At 36.2% G+C, this 20,661-nt stretch overlaps 1 protein-coding gene across 3 annotated transcripts; it reads left to right on the top strand.

Moving 5' to 3' along the window:
• The first annotated feature begins 4,216 nt into the window (after positions 1–4,216).
• Positions 4,217–18,477, top strand: LOC140335952 (cell cycle control protein 50B-like). 3 transcript variants are annotated; one of them, XM_072418979.1, is made up of 9 exons: positions 4,223–4,357; positions 6,151–6,304; positions 9,479–9,708; positions 10,420–10,536; positions 10,947–11,054; positions 12,693–12,783; positions 12,966–13,112; positions 13,306–13,509; positions 17,638–18,477. In XM_072418979.1, exons 3-9 carry the CDS (start codon positions 9,496–9,498, stop codon positions 17,814–17,816), a joined length of 1,059 nt encoding a protein of 352 aa, XP_072275080.1. In that variant the 5' UTR covers positions 4,223–4,357; positions 6,151–6,304; positions 9,479–9,495; the 3' UTR covers positions 17,817–18,477. The 3 variants fall into 3 exon arrangements, with proteins under 3 accessions (XP_072275071.1, XP_072275080.1, XP_072275087.1); XM_072418970.1 differs by lacking the exon at positions 6,151–6,304 and having other exon boundaries at positions 4,217–4,357; XM_072418986.1 differs by lacking the exons at positions 4,223–4,357; positions 6,151–6,304 and adding an exon at positions 5,624–5,833.
• The last annotated feature ends 2,184 nt before the right edge of the window (positions 18,478–20,661 follow it).

The raw sequence follows: 20,661 nt of genomic DNA, 5'->3' as shown, positions 1-20,661 counted from the left end.
TACTAGATTGTAAGCTCTTCGGGGCAGGGTCCTCTCCTCCTGTATCACTGTCTGTATTAGTCTGTCATTTGCAATCCCTATTTATTGTACAGCGCTGCGTAATATGTTGGCGCTTTATAAATCCTTTTTAATAATAATATGTCCATACATGATGTCTATATTGTACAAGCAGACCTGGATGTACTGTTTGATTGGGCAGCCAAGTGGCAAATTATATTTAATATAGATAAATGTAAAGGTATGCACTTGGAAGCTAAGAACATGCATGCTTCATACTGTCTAGGGGGAATACATTTGGCGGAGTCAGAAATGGAAAAGGATCTGGGGGTTCTGGTGGATCATAGACTAAATAATAGCATGCAATGCCAAGCTCCAATATCTAAAAGAGGAATAGACTGCAGAGACTGATGGAGACATATTACTGCCCCTGTACAAAGCATTGGTCAGATGACATCTGGAATTTGCAGTCCAGTTTTGGACACCAGTTCACAAAAAGGACATTGATGAATTGGAGAGACTGCAGAGAAGGGTAACTAAATTAATAAAAGGAATGGAGGAGCTCTGCTATGAGGAGAGATTAGCTGAACTGAATCTATTCTCCCCTGAGAAGAGACGTTTAAGGGGGGGATATGATCACCCTGTATAAATATATAAACGGTCCATATAGAGAACTATCTTCACCATTATTCACTTTGAGATCATTACAAAGAACAAGAGGGCACTCTGCATCTGGGGGAAAAGAAGTTTAAGCTCCGGATAAGGAAAGGATTCTTCACCCTAAGGTCTGTGAAATTTGGAATCATCTCCCTCGGGAAGTAGTTTCAGCAACAACTAAAGATTGCTTTAGGAAAAAACTGGATGCTTTTTTAGAAGCACAGAATATGACTGGGTATTAAGGCTTTAAAGTAAAAATACCTGTGACTGTTGATCCAAGGAACATACGGTTGCCTCATGGAATCAGGAAGAAATTTTTTCCCCTGTTGAAGCAAATTGTACCGGGGTTTTTTTTTTTGCTTTCCTCTGGACCAACTATGCTATATAGGGTTTTATCTGGGATATGTTTATTTCCCTAGTAATTGTATGGACTTATGTCTTTTTTCAACCTAACCTACTATGTAAGTGCACTTCCACTTTCGGATAGTTATGTTCAACATTTTAAATCTAAAACTGTTCTGTTTAAACGGTCACATCTATGCCTGAACTAATTTCTCAAAGTGCTTTTTATGTTGCATGTAATGGCTTGGAGGTACTACATTCCTAATGGTAAAATGTAATTTTGAGAAAATATTGTCAAACAAAATACAACCTTAAGTGGAGGGTGCAGTGATTAGAAGTCTGGAATGGCGGCCTTTTACATGGCAGCTTAGTGCAAAACTGATGTAACGCCTAAGTATATGGCTTGAGTAAGTTGAGATGGTGGTGAGGTTGCCATTTAGTTCTGCCCACTGTTCATTGCTACATGTAGCATTTCACCTATAGGGACTGAATTGTGGTAGTGGTTTAGTAGCATCCACTGTACAAATTTTGTACAAATGCTACATTCATAACTAGAGTGGGGAGCCCAATACCTGGCAGACACCTGGCATTGTCAGTTCTTTTGCCTAACTAAAGTTGGCTTGTAGGTAAAGTGATCTCTACAATTTATTGCTGGTATCAGTCCAGTAGCTGGCTTTATTCAAACTACCCTACTTTACTGCTTGGAGAAAACCATTTCAATATTTTAAGACATTGAATACTAAGCTAATATGAAAGTACTTCTACACAGGTTTCTACGTTCTAAAAAGAGAACTAGTCTTGTGGGAAGCCAGCAATGGAATATGCACAAGGGAGTTTGGAGCAAAAAAAGCATGGTATATGTTTCAACTATAGTCCTGTAATGTGTATTAAACAGTATTTATATAGCACCAACATATTACAGTGCTATACATTTAAATTGAGGTGGAAATGACAGAGGCAAACCATGACACAGGAGGAGAGCATCTTGCCCAAAAGAGCTTACAATCTAAGATTAATATGATTTTTACATTTGGTTCAGGTGGTTACTAGTGTACCATTGTGGAACATGTGTCATAAGGATGGCATTTAAAATGCACTACAGTTGTATTATCTTAAGCAACTTCCTCTGTGATGTCAAGGTATTATAGGATAATAATATGCATGCCTAACGAGAGTCTGATCACTTGACTCATTTTAAAAGTCTAAGATTAGCAAGTAAGGAGTAACAGATTGCATCTCCATACCAGTGCCAGCAGTAGTTTAAATGTTTTTTCTTGGTGGTATGTGCCGCCTATTCAAGCTTGCCTTTTTACTTCTACTATAAAGTGCCAATATCCAGGTCCTTCTTATGGCAAGTTCATTCTGTGCATTGTGGTGCTTTAACAAGCGTATTTAAATGCAATGGCAAGGTTTTCTAAATTAATGTCAATACACAATTATGTACATTACAGTAACAAGGCCACATTGGCAGTAATACAAAGTTAAAGAGTGAATCTGGTGGAACATCGTCCAAGCCCATGTGTTTCAATAGCAGTAATTGATTCACATTTTAGCCAATTTCAGATTCAATGCCTTATAAACAGACCTCACAGTGTGCATTCCAGGCATGGATTTAATGCTGGGATTCTAGAACACCCTGAGTGTAAATATGCTGTGTGGTAGTAAAACACAACATACATTTCAGTATATGTTGCTTTTTAAACATATAACTAAGTGGTTTCAGGTACATTAAGTAATCAAATATGACACTTTTTATTCCTTTGGTATGAAGCCCCAACATTTCTGCCCATTCTGTTTCCATACTTTATTCTATTTAGCAATTAGGGTTAAATGGTTGTTGGGAATTATTCATATATTCTTTTCATTCCCTAAGGTTTGGTTTATTCCATTGCGTTTTCATGCATAAGGGATGGTACGTTTTTTTTTAATGGACTGGTGTCCTACCTTAAAGCACAAAAATGTTTTAAACCAATAAAATACCTGAATGGTTCACATTTGTATTGTGGTGTTATAGACTAAGGGGTGGTGGCAACGTGCATTGGGCCACCATTTAGAATAGGTGCCTTTACACAGCAGATCTAAATGATTTGATTGTTCCTATGCACACCACTTTTAGAAATGCAATCAGAGCATAGAAAGGGAAAATGTAGGGTGCTTTTCCACCTTGTACATGTAAGGTATCCCATACAAGTAAGTCATCACCAAAGTGGATGTTATTAGCAATAAAACAATAAACTCATTTAGGAACCAATGTTTTAAAATAAATGTAACTGTTTTTAAGGAAGACCTCTTGCTATATAAATTTTTGTAGATTGCACATTACCAAGAGCTGTAGATATGAAGCCATACATTTCTAGAATTATTCTGAAGTGCTTTACTAGAACCTTTACATTATAAGCTGTTTTTTCCTTAACAGTATCCTCCTTCCTGCACATATTAATAGGGAAAAATACAAAATGTTCAATACATAGAGCTAGTGCAAGTACCTACATCTGTCTTGGTATCAGCCACCTAAAATCGCTGTACAGGTGCTCTCAGATTAGGAGAGGGAGGAGGAGCACCAGGGTATAATCAGGTATAATGTATGCACGTGTCCTTACAAGGAACATGCGAAGGCTTAGAAGTTAGAATTAGACATCCGTTAACCTTTTGATTCTGCTGCTGCTCCTTCATCATTCAAAGACTGTGGACAGAAAGGCGATCAAGTAGTATTTTTTTATTTGTGTCTGTCTGTGCTATCTAATAGGGCTATGTAAATCTTGATTGATAATATGAAATTAAAATCTATTGGCTGAAAAACAGGTCCTGTATGTAATTTTTATTTATACATTAATAATTGTTTCCTGCAGTCCTATTATAATTTATCCTATTTATTGGTTTTATGACTGACTAAGAGGCCAATTACATTTAGGTCCTGTAATAACTTCCTTTAATAAGCAACCTTTAAAAATTTATATGTTTCTTTAAAGGCAAATTGCAAGCCAGAAATGCATACATTACCTATTTTTTTGCAAGAATCATTGCATTCTGTTGATTTATTCTGCATTGGGGAGATTTATTGAGTGTACATGAGCCCTACGTCTATTACAAATAGCACAAATATCTTTTTGATGAGTGTCTTTGTAGAACCTTTTAATAGCATTTATAATATTTTTGGTGTTTACATTCTTAGAAACACGTCATGTGTTCTTGGGTGGAGTTTAATGAGATGAACATGTTTAGCCTGTGACTGAGCAGCCACAATGGAAGTCTGAGTTATAGGTAAGACAGTCCTACTAGTTGGATAACTGGTTTATCTAGGTCTCTACATATAGGAGTGGCTTCACAAGACGTCTCTGATCCTGTGTTCATGGTCTATGTGGTAAGTACAAGAAAACATTTTGCAAAATTATTTCTTATAGCCCTTTGGGCTCATTATTAGCTTGAATGGCAAATTTGTTTTTTTTTTAAAAGAGAATATAGTGGGGATGGTACCTTTAGCTGCTGATTTCTAGGGAGCAAAGTCCAGGGCAGATACCTGAGCAGGATATGACAAGCCCAAGTAATTTGATACAGTGAAAAGAAAAAAAAAAAACAATCCTTTGCTAACTTCGAAAGTAAGTCCAACTAGCACAATAAATGTAATTCAAAAAGTTAAAACTTTAGCTGAATTTACAGAAAATGTGTTGATAATGACAAAATATGAATATTTGTGTGAAACAAAGCAGGCGATAAGCAGTTATGTGAGCACATGTTGGTAACTATAGATATACATTCACAGATGTAATTACTTATATACAAAAGTAAGATTTAATAGCAACATACTTTCCCAGTTTAACCAATCAATAGACCTTCTATCAGTGCAGAACAGTCAGAACACAAAAAAATCACTGCTGATTAGTTATTTCTACTGAAATTTGCCTGCTAAAGTGTTTAATTCTTTTTTTGAAGTGTAAACCTAATAATAGACAATATATGATTATATATATATATATATATATATATATACTTTCATCGATCACATAGTTTGTTTCAGGTCAATGATGAGGAAAAAAAAACACATTCAATAAAATCTCAAAAAGCGTATATTCCTCTGTCTCCAGTTTTCTAGTACTTTAGCTGTCTAGTCAACAACTTTGCTTTTGTATGTGAGCACTGAAAGAAGATTGTCAGTAACCAGTATGGTCCTAAACCTGGGGTGACACAAAGGCTCTATGCTAGTAAGAAATGTAACTGCTTGTTATTTGTTATTTCATTACATTCAAGCATAAGCCAACAATTAGTTAAATCACTTGAAGCCATAAGATTTCATTTCCATGTTCAGAAAAGCCTGAGGCTTAAGATACAGAATGATTTATATTTTTTGTTACTGATAGATTTAACTCCCCCAATGGCAAATTACTTATTTGGCTAAAAATATATAGTTTTTCATGCTACAAAAATTGCCAGCGATTGTAGTTACAATTGTTTGCTAAACAAATGTTGTGTGATTTACTGGTACACATAGAATGTTACTTATTTTACAGGTAGCTTTTTGTTCCATTAGTGTTGCAATTACCTTCTACTGCCAGCAATTGCTAGAGTTTAGTAGCTAGATTAAGCTGCTAATACTCTTCTGTGTAGCTCTAGCCTGGGCAGTTGGCTGCTAGCAAGTAGATAATAGCATTTTTAAGCTGGCTAGCTCTAAATTGTGCTGGTGGCCCCCTTTGTTTGCTTTGTATATTACCTTTCCTTTCTGATGTGTGCAAACCGAAAAGGGGTGCTGTCATTGTTGTCATTTTTGGGATTTAGCACCGACACACACTAGAAGTCCTCAGCTGCCTTATAAAGGCAGTGTCTGGTGTGTTGCTGCATCCAGGTGAGCTTGCTTTTAGTTTGTACATTGCTATATATGTCTTATATGTTGAGAACTACACTTTACAGCAGTGCCTTGACTTATCAGTGAGGCTTTATTGTGTGTTTGTGAATGTATGCAAAAATGTCATTCACTCAGTTTTTTTTTCTGCTGGCTAATTACATACTTTTGTTGAAAAGATTTTGTCCTAGTAGCAAAAAATGGCCAAAAGCGTGGTTCCTACAAACAAGAACTTCATATTTTATATAATCATAAATAACTTCACAAGGTATTTACCATGTGGCTCATTGTCTGTTCTGCCTATTACTGTTGTATTGCAGAGAAATCGCCATGCATTGTTTTTCCTCCTTCTGGCCCTAATGTCACTACAGAACAGGAAGTTCAGCATGAGAACAAGTATCCAACACTCCCTGTAGTCTCAGATCATTTATTTTGTGATAGTTCTCTACAATACAGCAGCCTTTGGATGTGTAGGTAAGATAAGTCTCATTTGCAGCAGGCACATTTTTGACTAGTCACCTTAAATCAGCAAGACTGAAATCATCCATGTAGCTAACATTATATATCTTATTACACATCATAAACTTTGCTAGTCAATTTGGCCTGAATACAGCCAGTTGACAAAATGTTGGCAGTCTACTAAAACTCCGAATTAACACAATGCATCTTTTGAAGTTTTTGTTGCTAAACATTTCCTACACATGAACCCCACACACCAGTAGTATTTGCACATTAACTACTATAAGTACATGGATTAACTTTAAGTAGTGCTTTTCTGTAAATAGACTCTGTGGAACTTGTTTTGTGCTTATAATGGGCTTTGTGTCACAGAATCCGGATGAATGGTTTGGCATTGGTCCACCTACTGGCTGTAAAAACCTTAAAATTATAGTAGTTGTTCATTGTAATTGCCTGAAGGTATACACAGTACTTGTGCACAGATCGTGGAACATGAATTTGGGTGATACAGGATTACCAATGATTACAAAGAGATGTAAATACATAAATTATTTAGGACCTGTTCAACATGTATTGTGCTGCAGTAACACATACAAAACAACATCCTTTGTCATGTGCTGGGGTGCATTGTCTACCTGCAGCCCCACTTGTTTTGAACCTACTCCAATACAGGAAAAGAACAGGAGGAGAACACTAAGAGCCAAACCACACCAATACTTTTTGAGTCCTGAATATAAGAAAGAATGGGAATTATGTATAAAAGTACCATACATTTTCTTTAGGCTAACCATACCCTTTTACAACTTGTATAACTGGTTTGGCCATAGGGGGCAATTTAAATTCATTTACCCTTTTCATCAGAGGTATGTAAATTGGGGAATGTATAGCATAGAAAGTATAGCAAGTATAGAAAACCTGTGGGACAGAAACCATGGCTGGTAATACACACGCACACACTTGTCACTCAAACATATTGGTGGAAAAATTAATATATTCCTTTCTTGGAAATGTACATGCTCCACTTTACCTTTTGCTTTTTAATCTGCACTTGGAATATTACAATAACAGAAATTCTAGAATTTAAAACTGCACTTCATAAGCAATCATAATATACTTGTATTTTATGGGTTTGGAATTTGTGTTCTTTATTTTAATGGGGACAGCAGAATTTTGAACCTTGTGTTTTAAATCTTTTAAATATATACATGTATGCTATAGCAGTGTATTTCAACCTTTGAAAATCACTGTGCTATAGCACTGAAAAACGAACACCTGTTTTGTGTTTAGGTATGATGGTTAGATTTGTACAGTTAGGTCCATAAATATTTGGGCAGACAACTTTTTTCTAATTTTGGTTCTGTGCATTACCACAAATAATTTTAAATGAAACAACTTAGATATAGTTGAACTGCAGACTTTCAGCTTTAATTCAGTGGGTTGAACAAAAAGATTGTATAAAAATGTGAGGAACTAAAGCCTTTTTTTACACAACCACTTCATTTCAGGGGCTCAAAAGTAATTGGACAATTGACTCAAAGACTATTTCATGGGCTGGTGTGGGCAATTCCTTCGTTATGTCATTATCAATTAAGCAGATAAAAGGCCTGGAGTTGATTTGGGGGGGCTTATATGTGGAAGATTTTGCTGTGAACAGACAATATCTGGTCACAACAGCCAACCAAGTAAACAACACTCTCCAGGAAGTAGGCGTATCGATATCCAAGTCTACCATAAAGAGAAGACTGCATGAAAGAAAATAAAGAAGGGCGCAATGCAAAGTGCAAGCCACTCATAAGCCTCAAGAATAGAAAGGCTAGATTGGACTTTGCTCAAAAACAAAAAAGCCAGCACGGTTCTGGAAAAACATTCTTTGGGCAGATGAACCCAAGATCAACCTTTACCAGAATGATGGCAAGAAAAAAGTATAGAGAAGGTGTGGAACAGCTCATGATCCAAAGCATACCACATGATCTGTAAAACATGGCGGAGGCAGTGTGATGGCTTGGGTGTGCATGGCTGCCAGTGGCACTGGACACTAGTGTTTATCCATGATTTGAATTCTGAGGTGTTCAGAGACATACTGTCTGCTCAAATCCAGCTAAATGCAGTCACATTGATTGTGAGGCGTTTCATAATACAGATGGACAATGACCCAAAACATACAGCCAAAGCAACCCAGGAGTTTATTAAAGCAAAGAAGGGGAATATTCTTGAATGGCCAAGTCAGTCACCTGATCTGAACCCAATTGAGCATGCATTTCACTTTTTGAAGACTAATCTTCGGACAAAAAGGCCCACAAACAAACAGCAACTGAAAGCCGCTGCAGTAAAAGCCTGGCAGGGCATTAACAAGGAGGAAACCCAGCATCTGGTGATGTCCATGAGATCAAGACTACAGGCTGTCATTGCCAGCAAAGGGTTTTCAACCAAGTATTAGAATTGAACATTTTATTTTCAGCTTTTAATTTGTCCAATTACTTTTGAGCCCCTGAAATGAAGTGATTGTGTATAAAAAAGGCTTTAGTTCCTCACATAGGCAATCTTTTTGTTCAACCCACTGAATTAAAGCTGAAAGTCTGCAGTTCAACTGCATGAGTTGTTTCATTTAAACTTAATTGTGGTAATGTACAGAACCAAAATTAGAAAAAAGTTCTCTCTCCGAATATTTATGGATCTAACTGTATGTGTTGTTTTAATATTTGCTAGTGTGGAATAGGATTGTGGCATGTTTGTCTTAGGTCACCATCAAATTAGAGTATATTTAAAGGATTTATTTAAGGAAGATTTAGAACCACTGTCAGATTTACATTTCTGCCCCAGCTAGGGGGATGTGTTATCATACATTTTGTATGTTTTTAAAAATCCGCTGCCTAGTTTTTCTTCAATAAACTTCTAAGCAACACATGTTGTAGCTTTGGTGTATGCACTTACTTTTTGCCATTCATGTCCAATAATGTTAAGCTTTAATTTCTCACAACGGATCGGCTTTTAGTATAAAAGCAAGCAGAATATAGCTAACTACTGATATGCACCTAGGAGAGGCAAACCAACCCACAGGTCAACCATTCCCAACTCCACTTGTTAAGTTGAATGAGTTTGTCTGATCTAAAATATAACCATATTTGATTAGCAGGGAAACGGAGGTATTACATTGTCATTAATCTACTGTTTTTCTGTATTTTATTGAAGACCTCCACAGCAAGAAAATGGCACCTGCTGCCAGGGACTTTACCAGTCGACATGAGCCTCTCCCTTCTCAGAGACCTGACAACACTGCCTTTACCCAGCAGAGACTTCCTGCCTGGCAGCCACTTCTGTCTGCTAGCATTATCTTGCCACTGTTCTTCTTTGTGGGTTTATCTTTTATTGGTATTGGCATTGGATTATATTATTCATCCAACAACATTACAGAGTATGAAGTAAGTAAAGTCTTTGTCCTGTTGTGACACATTTACTTCAAATGGGACTTGATTTAGATCAAATGAGCAAGTTTCATGGCTCCTGGGTTTTTAATGCTGTCCTTGACCCAGATCTAGAGATCACCTTTCAACACCTATGTTCCTATTACAAACATAGCAGCATGGTCATAATATTAAAACAATAGAATGCCTTTCCTAGAGCCAGTGTTTGGTTCTTATCATATACTAGTTCTTAATATATACTAGTCCCTGTTGCTGGTTTTGAAGGGGCCACAGACGTTGAATCTCCCTAACCGTAATACAATTTGTCAGATGTCGATGTGTCCTTTCCCAACTTTCTCCTAAATGTAATATGTTGGCTGTAGATGCACTTTAGGGACACCAAACCTGACCCCTTTACAAGTTCACTGGACATCGGTTGTTTGCAGATATAATTATGTATTTATTTTTTTATAAAACAATCATTACTTTGGGTTATGAACATTTGCCTTAAGACACTGAGAATCAATAGGAATTAGAGCTATAAAGTTCTTCAAACATTTCCCCCACTATACTGCATGTATATATACATGACAATAAAATAAATCCTAATAGTTATATTGTACATAACACGCAGACAGATACGTTAGCAAGAATTGTATACCTGCCTGGAATTTCCCCTGCAATACTTTTTATACAATCTAACTCTACTATTTGTTTGTTTTCTTTTAGTATGACTATACCGGTGTAAGCACAGATCATCCTTGTTACCTATGTGCTACTAATGTCTCGGAACATATTTATAATTGTAGCTGCAATATTACTTTTAACTTGACATCATCATTTTCGGTAAGTCTAACAATCTGAATCCTTCTTTGTGACAGCAATTGTTTGTGGTCAACTGACTGGCCAATAAACAAGACCAAGTCACCTGGCACTGGAAATTTTAGGCCTAAATCAGACGTATATTCAATGCATATTATGTGATCTCTTCTTAAGGTAACCAAAACAAATGAAATGGCTAGTTGTAATTGACTGTTTTGTCCATGTGCATTCTATCATACATATTGTGTAAAGTCATCTTTGCTGGAAAGTTTAGTTAATAATAAACTGAAGTATATACAAATTCAACTCCTACTTCTCCATTATCTTTTTAGCACCTGTGCTTTCTATGTTCTGGTAAACTATTAATTAAAAAATGTAGCCTAATTGAGAATCAAGCAATTATCTTATTCTCTCCTTGTTTCACTTTTACATAGGGTCCAGTTTTTATGTACTATGAGCTATCGAACTACTATCAGAATCACTATCGCTATATGATCTCTAGGGACGATAAGCAGTTAAGTGGAATTCTCGATAATCTTAAGGTAAGAAATCTTGGCTGTGCTAATGCAGTCATTACTGTTACCACTGTGAGTTTTTTTTCTATTAATTACAGCTTATGTTGACATTTTATTAAGTGTTACCATTATTACATATTACTAAGACGTATTGAAGTATAAGTCACTTTGGGGATTACAATTACTGCATAGTTGTTAAAATAATGAGAATTACAACCAGTATACAGGACAAGAGAATAGCATAGTTCATACATGCAGAATATGGTCAGATACTGAGAATTACAGTCAGTATACAAAACGAGAAGTGGTTCTGTGCAGAGTCCAAACACACAGAGTAAGGACAGACACTGAGAATTACACCCAGGATACAGAACACAAAAAGTGGTACTGTACAGAGTCCCATACATACAGAATAATGTCAGATACTGAGAATTGAACTCGGCATAAACAAAAAGGGAAGTTGTACTGCAGTTTACATACATACAGAATAAGGGAGATAGTGGGAATTACACCCACTCCAAACATACAGAATAAATTCAGATGACTGTGGGTTACAGAATTAGCAACATCCTAGTTCTCAGCAGGAACGTGGCAGAACTATGGCATCCTATCAAATCAAAATATGTGCTGCAGCACTTCATTCTAAGTATTACATACTGTATGCAATTGCATTTTTTTCTAAGTCCCCCTTCAAAGTCCCACAAATAACTGATGGGCTGTCTGTGAATCCACCTAATGCCACGTCCTGTGATAGCATGGTAACAATGTTGCACTAATCCTGAATTCAGAGTTGCCATTCTCATGTTGACTGAAAAACTATATCTGAGATTATTACACATAAACTGTCTTTTAGGTGTTAAAGTACAGTATATGTTGCATTACAGAGTACTGTAATTGAATTATAGTAAAAGTAATTATAATATTTCTTACTAATATATTGTATAAGTACCCTTAATTAAATGTTAATGATGGTCATATTTTATTATTACTGTTAATGACTAGTAATTATATCGCACCAACATATTATGCAACACTTTACAAAGTCAGTAGTCATATCACTAGCTGTCCCTCACAATCTAATATCCCTACCATGGTCATATGTCAATACCCAGTCCAAGGCAAACTTTTTTTTTTTTTTTTTGGTGTGGGGGAGGGAGGGGCTGAGATTCAAACCTGGGAACTTTTGAACCAATATTGTATAGTTACCCCAAAATGACATTTACATTTTTATAAACTTGTCCTATGCTTTGCTTAGGCATTAATGGATGGACAATTAGAATACAATACAGAGGGTTTACTAGCTACAACTGTTTTTTTTCCAGAAAGCTTCCAGAGTAAATAGCTGTTCTGTACTACACTTTGTACAGCACCAGAAAATAGTTGCCCCATGTCCATATAGAATTACAAACTATACACAAAAAAGTTTTTAAAACATTACTATACATATATATACATACTATATGTTCCTTTTGAAAGGGGGAAATCTTCCCAACAGGGGCACAAATAAAAACCTGAGAGGTTCAAAACCCTTCTCTATTGCACCAAAAGCTAAACTAAACATTTTGGCTGAGGTGAGCTTTACTTTATGCAATTTAGTCTGCCGTCACTCTTATTTACTGATTTCACTACTGTAAAAAGTATTTAGAATTTTTCTTATCATTGTAGAATCCAGCTAACGAATGCACACCATATAGAGTGAATCAAGAGCAAAAGCCAATTGCTCCGTGTGGTGCTATTGCTAACAGCATGTTTAATGGTAAGAATTATCCACTACAGGTAAGGTCAGAGCTGCAATACAGCCTCCTGATCTGTATAGAGTACTTAGAACAATGCATGTATTGTATCGCATTGCATCTTGCTGTAAATGTGCCATAAGATGGTTAAACTTTCTTAATGTATTTCAATGACTGCTGTATTTTTTTTTCTTCTTTATTTTAGATGTCATTACTTTGTATTACTACAACAGCAGTGGAACATATGAGGAAGTTCCATTAACTGGAAAAGGGATTGCATGGTGGACAGATTACAACATTAAATTCCGGAATCCCACTGATGGCAATCTAAATTTATCCCAGATCTTTAAAGGTGATGTAAAAAAATGGTTAAAAAATATATTTTTTTATATATTTGTGTGTGTGTGTGTGGTGATGGTGTGTATATATAATTTATGTATGTATGTGCACCTAACCAACCCACAGACGTATTTGTAATTTATTGTAATGTGGTGCAGTGATTCTTACATTTAAATTGATAAATTATTTTTTCTTAAATACCCCAGGAACAGCAAAGCCTCTAAATTGGTCAACTCCAGTGTATGATTTGTCTGATAAACTGGATAATACGGGCTTCTTAAATGAAGACTTTATAGTATGGATGAGAACGGCAGCATTGCCTACTTTTCGGAAATTATACCGTAGAATTGAGACTGGAAAATTTGAAAAAGGTCTGCCTGTTGGAGAGTACCAACTTAGGATTCAGTACAGTATCCTTTTCTGAAACTGTCATAGATTTCTTTTTTTTTTTTCTTTTTTAATCCAGTGTCACAAATCTTTGTAAAGTTTTGCAATACTATCCTAAAGACTGTTTGCTGGACCATCTCACAGGGTCTACAGTCTTGGGACACAGCTACATAGAAATCTTTGGGGTACTAAAGTACAAGTGTGGCAAAAAGAGTGGAAAGTGGTTTAGGTTATTTTGGGCAAAGGGACACAGGGATTTTTTTTTTTAGCACACCCTTATTTAGTTATTATGCTTAAACAGTGGACAATGTGTAAAAAAAATTATTTTCTCAATGTGAACATTTTTTATCATAATACACAGAGTTTTTTACTTTATTTCAAAATTCAAAGTGTTAGTAGTTTTGGAGTGTAATAGGTAATTTTCAGCTACCTGCCCAGGAGGAAATACAAAATCAAAAAATTGTAGAGATAAAAAATATTATGTTGGCCCCACAAAAATATCAAATATTTCTAAGCTTAAATGTGCTTCAGAATGGTGAAAAACAAGATTCCCCACAATTGTAAAAAAGTGACCCATTAAAAATGTTGAGGTCTGGTTCCGGCACCTCATGGAGTAACGGCCGCAAAGAGAGGTTCCTACTCGCCCAGGCTAGTTTCCGAAGGCTATTACCTGCTACACGCCTACAATCCAGGGCATAGTGTCTGCTAGCACCTACAGAACCTCCAGATGGACAGATTCTTGGAACGGCTGCAGCTAGATCGTTCCTCCATGCAGACACCCACGCCAGATAAAAAACGCGCCATGTCATCCAAAAGAGCCGACTCCGCTTCATTACAAACACAGAAAGATCCTGTAGTTGGTGGAGGGACTAAACAGAGCATGAAGTATGCACGGATAGCGGATGCAGTGGCAATACTTTTGAAGCCAACAATTCAGGAGGTAATTGATATGCTATTGGTAAGAGTATCTTATCACTTAGACAGGAACTTAAGGATCATTCTCACAGACTTAATACTATTGAGGACAAGCTTTTGTCGGCTGAGGATGAATTTACACGTGTCCAGGATATTGTATCAGGTTTGAGCAAACGTATTGATCACAGGTAAAATAGATGGATTTGAGAATTATAACCGGAGAAATAATCTCTGCACCGTTGTGGTACCAGAGAAGTATAAGGCGGGACAGCTACATAAATTGTGTTCAGTAACTATTTCTTCCTAATTGGGGATCACAAAGCCAAGTACGGTAGACAGAGCCCATCGATTTGAGACCGCAACCCCAGAAAAACAATAATCCCTGGCCGGTTATAGTTCGATACCGAGATTATACAGATAGATTGAATATTTATTGGCTTTTGGAAGCCCCCATGATCTACCATTAGAGGGTGTGAATCCCAGATTATTCTGCTGAAGTTTCTAGGAAGAGAAAATTGTTCCAAGCAATATGCTCTGTTCTTTTTTGTAGACAAATTAAATTTCGTCCAGCATATCCTACCACACTTCGAAAAAAGGAAGATGCTTAACTTTAATGATTGTTTTGGTACACTACCCAATATCTTTTTTTTTTTTTATCCCTTTTTACCGATCTTGAGTTTCAATTTTTTTTTTGTTTATATTGGCTAACAGACTTGCAAACTTCTGCCAGAGATTTTTTCCTCCACCCAGGTGGGTTTTATCAGGGGAAGATCTGCAGTGATAAATATTTGCAGAGTTTTAAAAATACTAGAATATGCTAAACAACATCCTACATCTGTTTTGGGTATTATTGGTATAGATGCTGAGAAAGCTTTTGATAACGTACATATTCCTTGGCTGTTTCAGACACTGCAAAAAATTTGGATTCAGGGACTGTTTTACAAACTGTTGACAGCAATGTATGCAGACCCACAAGCGAGAATTGGCACCCCAGGTTTTTTGTCCAATCACACTGGGACAGGGCACAAGGCAAGTGTGCCCTTTATCGCCATTTCTGTTTAATATTACAATAGAACCATTATTCCGCTATATAAATACCAGTACTAGAATGCATGGTATTGAATTTTATAATCAAACTCTTAAGGTCGCATTCTTTTTGATGATATTTTATTGTTCACATCTAACCCTTCACAAGATATCTTTACTGAGCAGATAATACTAACACAATTTGGGGAAGTATCTGGATTCAAAATTACCTTCTCAAAGAGTGAGATCCTCCTTTTAAATAATTTAAGAAATGGGGATTGGTTGAGTACTTCACCTTTTAATATTGTCAGGGAACATCTTATACATATAGAGATTTCAATAGAGAAAAAGGCAACATCTTTATACAGATTAAATTATACTCCCATATTTCAGAGGATGCAGAGAGAAATTAGGTTGTGGGCAAATCTACTACTTTCGTTTATGGGAAGATGCCAGTTGATAAAGATGGTTCCCCAAATTGTTGTACTCTCTTCAGACGATACCAATATTACTCAAACATGCAGGTATTCGAACTATATATGAATATTTCTCAAAATTTATTTGGCAAGGCAAAAGCTCTACAATCTCTATCACAAAGTTTTTCTTGCCCATAGTGGAAGGTGGAGTTAATTTTCCTAACCTTAGATTTTTTAATTTAGCATGTAATCTCTGACATGTATTTGATTGGTTGAAAGAGACTTCATATTATTCGAATATTATCTTGGAACAAGCTTTGGTATACCCATGGAGTTTAAAAGCCCTCCTGCATTGTAACCCCTCTCAATTGCCAGTACACTTAAAAAAATATTGTGTTGGTGCAGGGATACAATACTTACCATAATATCATAAAACTGTACAGGGGTACTTGGTGGTTCATAAGGTAACAGCTAATGAAAGTTGGAGAGAAACACAGTTTAAGATTCTCCACAGGGCCTATAAAGTTTATAGGCCCACAGTTAATATCTTTACAAGGTGGCCAAGTAAGAAATGCACAATGTCAAAAATGTGGCACCATACCGACTACACTCAAACACTGTTTATGGGATTGTAGTTTTGTAAAAATATTTTGGGAAAATGCTATTGATTAAATAGCAAGGTAATGAAGGTGGTGATACCAGTGAAGCCATTGTTATGTTTATTTGGGTGTTGGGAGGAGTATACTATGCCTATGAAAAGGGGAACGGGTACGTGGATTTCTTCGTGCCTACTGGCGTCTAGACGAGCAACTATGCACCAGTGGATACATGACCAACCACTTACTGTGGATATAGTGCTAAGTTCTCTGAGAACGTTGTTCTACAGAGATCTATTAGAGGTGGATGAATCAGATGATGCAAATGTAACAACATTTTTTGATAAATGGTTTTATTATATGGATTTTAAACTAGAACCACTAGATTTACATCAAATTTTTCATAGACACTGTCATTCAACGTGGTATAATCTACGTTTTTCTTGAGTATGAAATGGTAGGTAGTAGTGGTATTGGGGAAAAGATGTAAATACAATAAATGTTTTTGTAGTTTTATTGTTTACATTTTTTTTTCTACCATGTTTGGTAAAATCCCCCAGCCCCCTTCCTCACTTTTGTATACTGTAAATGTAACAATTTTTTTTTTTTTTGATAAATGGTTTGATTATATGGATTTTACACTAGAATCACATCAAATTATATATAGACACTCCCATTTACCGTGGCATAACATATGAGCCCTTCCCCCTCACTTTTGTATACCGTCACTTTCCCTTTTGTTGCAAATGTAACTTAAAAAAGAAAAAAATGGAGAAAAATTATAAGTGAGCCTAATTGTAATTGTTAGTCATGATACCTTATATTTCTAAATTAGAATCTATTGCATGTTGAAGACACTTTGTTGTTTTCACCTGTTTCTATGACAAATGAATTTTTGCAACATTGTATAGCAATCAATGTTTATTTAATCTTTCTTATTTATTTGTAATGAACTAGTTATTATTTCTATTATCTTGTATGTTTTGATAGTCTAGCGGTTTCTTTAAAATAAAGTTATATTAAAAAAAAACACACCACATCAATTCCAAGTTAAACTTCAATGACTAACCTAAAATTATTCTACCATGTGGTGTGTAAGATTTTTCAGCTTGCATTTATCATTAGTGGCCAGGGGCAGGAGGGGCACCTACAAACTCTAAACTGTGGAGAATAAGGAACCTTAACTATTTGTCAACAGAATATCCAGTAACAAGCTTTGGAGGACGAAAGAAAGTTGTCTTCAGCACTGTGTCTTGGATGGGAGGGAAGAACCCCTTTTTGGGCATAGCATATCTTGTATTTGGTACCTTATGTACCTTCTTTGGAATTGTGATGCTCGTTGTATTCTTAAAATATCAGGGAAAAAATGATATCTAGAGCAACAACATCACAATCTCTGGAAAATACCTGTGATTTCAGATTCACCTAATGTTTACAAGTCAAAATAAAACCCACCAATTACAATGCTATCATAAACATTTCATGCTGATGCTTGATGGACTGATCATAACCGAATGTATGTAAATTTCTGCTGATACCTGCTTTTGTAGGTCCTCGTTGATACTAGGTAATCGTATGTTACATGAAAATTCTATAGAGATAGATTTTACACTTTAAGATCTGCTGCTTAGTATTGCTTTCTTCCCTGAAAAGAGACCTTTGTCTTGTTAACATTACTTTACATGTACTAGATGTCCACTTACTGTCTCATTTGGCACTTATGGTCCTCCCAGAGGGTTTGGTAAGATAAATATATGAACTTCATGAGAATGTGAAAAAGACTGTCACTTTGTCAAAGGTATATAATCCCATGGTATTTATGGGATACAACCCTAAACAAATGGCAAGTATATAAAAAGAGGTCACAACTAAAAACACTTATACATGGTATAAAACAAACTCTAATCTTCAGAAAGTAATAAATATCATAAACTTCCTATTTTACTGGTGTAGCACGGATGTAGAAAATATAACAAACACATTACATGAGCTTATGACTTTTTTATGTTCAAGAAAATAAAATCTTTTTTTAAATGAACCTTTTCATCATGTGTCATGTTATTGTCAATATGTCAACTGTAACTTGAAATGAAGTCTCCCAGTTTGGGAAGGAGAATTTAGGCTCAATGTCAGAGGATCTAAATGAAGGAAGAGGATCTGGATCTAAATGAAAACATAAAATGTCCTGCTGAGTTTAAAGTGGGATTCATTACCTTTTCTTTGGGAAGGAAGGAGAATTTAGGCTCAATGTCAGAGGATCTAAATGAAGGAAGAGGATCTGGATCTAAATGAAAACATAAAATGTCCTGCTGAGTTTAAAGTGGGATTCATTACCTTTTCTTTGGGAAATAATAGTTGTCATGCTGGCCCTTTTGCTTTAATACTTGGAATACGTATGCAGATATTCTGCTTTGTGAGAGATGAAAATGGTTTTAGCAATTACTGTATATCAAACTTTTTTTATAACAGGGTTATAGCAAAATGGGTGACCATTTCCAAAGGTAATAATTCTACACTCTATAGAACTGATTTAGATAACCGTACAATCCGTGTCAGGCAGTTGTGGGCACGTGTGCCCACTCCCAAAAAAGTGCCTCACTACACCCCTGAATACAACATTCCCTAAACATTCCCTTATGGGAATTAATTACTTCCATTAAATCACATGGACCTGGAGGACTCTCACAAGGGAATTTTTGAGGGCATGTCTGATTCTCCCTTGTATAACTAGAGCCCTAATTCGCTTTTACATGTAGTCATTTTCAGTAAACATTCCTTTTAGGATAATCTCGAGTTGGAACATACTGCATTGGGATTGGTCTATATATTTACAGAATTGATTTATTACATATATATGTTTAGTGGGTTACTAAAACATCTAAACTTTGTGCAGAAAAACTGTTTCCACAAATGATTATAACCATTATGATAAATCACAAAAGCTGTGCAAAGTAATATAGTTTTAGGTATACCCTGTGTCCTGCCAGCATGCTGCACAGTGGGACTGTTACTGTGTTTGTTGAAACATTGATATGTTTGCAAAAGTCTGATACATCCCTTGTTGTGTAAAAATCCCAGCTCTCCAATCAGTGGGCAGATTGAGCTTTGTTGATTGAAGGGCTATAAGTCTGACTTTGTAGGGGTTGTTGCAGACCAATGCACTGCAGAATGCTTAACATTGTGAATTTTTTCAGGAGAGGTTAGTAACAGTAGCCTGCACACCTGTACAATGGGTACAAATTTAAATGAGTGTTAGTATTTTGAGTGGCTGACCCAGATCCTGTGATAAAAAGGCTGCCATTACTGGCTTTTGATTTCTAAAATATTAGTAGCCTGGCTGCCATGCTAACCTAATGTTTTAAATTCTTTCTAAATCACAGACCTAGAACAAGTATGCAGATAGGAAGGCCTGACCAAATGTATTTGCTACAAAGTTGTTCACATGCTATGTACACTTCAAATTTTTGTCTTTTGTGAGCTTTTTTAGTGACAGTAAGTGATGATTAAGCGTGGTGCACACAGCTCTGCTCTGTTCTACAGCAATCATTCCCAGTTGGCCATTTAGTGCTTCACCATGATGGATCAGCAGACACACGCATGGAAGATTTTCGGTGAAGTTTATCTCCATTGCTCATTTCTGGCAACAATTATCTAGTGTGTGCACAAAGAATGTATTGGATAAAAGGGGTCAGTAATATTGCCAGGCAGCCTTTTCACTTTAGCACACCGTTTTGGCTAAGTATAGCTTTTCTTTTATGGTTAGGGAAGGGATAAGAGTATTACTATGTTAAAGGTTGTTATGCAATGTAAGGTAGGGCTCTGGGCTTTCAGGCACTCTCTATGTCACTGCTCACCTTTACATAATCATTAGGTCATCTCCACCTGGCTAACAAAGATGAATAAAGACTCTAAAAAGATGGCAGAATCAGAGCCAGGAAGTAAAGTGCAGCTATGTCCCATTCTGTCCAGATATACTCTGCACCATTGTAAAACCCGGGGCACTAGCTGCAGAGTTTACATTCACATAGAAATATATTGTAGTGCCCCTTTCGGTCCTAAATTGACCCGTAATCAATGCAGCCAGATATCTCTGACTTATCCATAGGAATATATAGGATTGCAGGGCATGTGTTAAGATCTGTCTGTAAAGATATGTCATGAGTTGCCAGGTGATCAAGCTATTCATATCTCACTGGGACAGAGTATAGGGTGTGTGGAGTAT

This window comes from Pyxicephalus adspersus, chromosome 1 (assembly GCF_032062135.1).
Source record: "Pyxicephalus adspersus chromosome 1, UCB_Pads_2.0, whole genome shotgun sequence".
Lineage (NCBI taxonomy): Eukaryota > Metazoa > Chordata > Amphibia > Anura > Pyxicephalidae > Pyxicephalus > Pyxicephalus adspersus.
The sequence above is the reverse complement of the archived record's forward strand: the minus strand, read 5'-3'. Positions and strand labels throughout refer to the sequence as shown.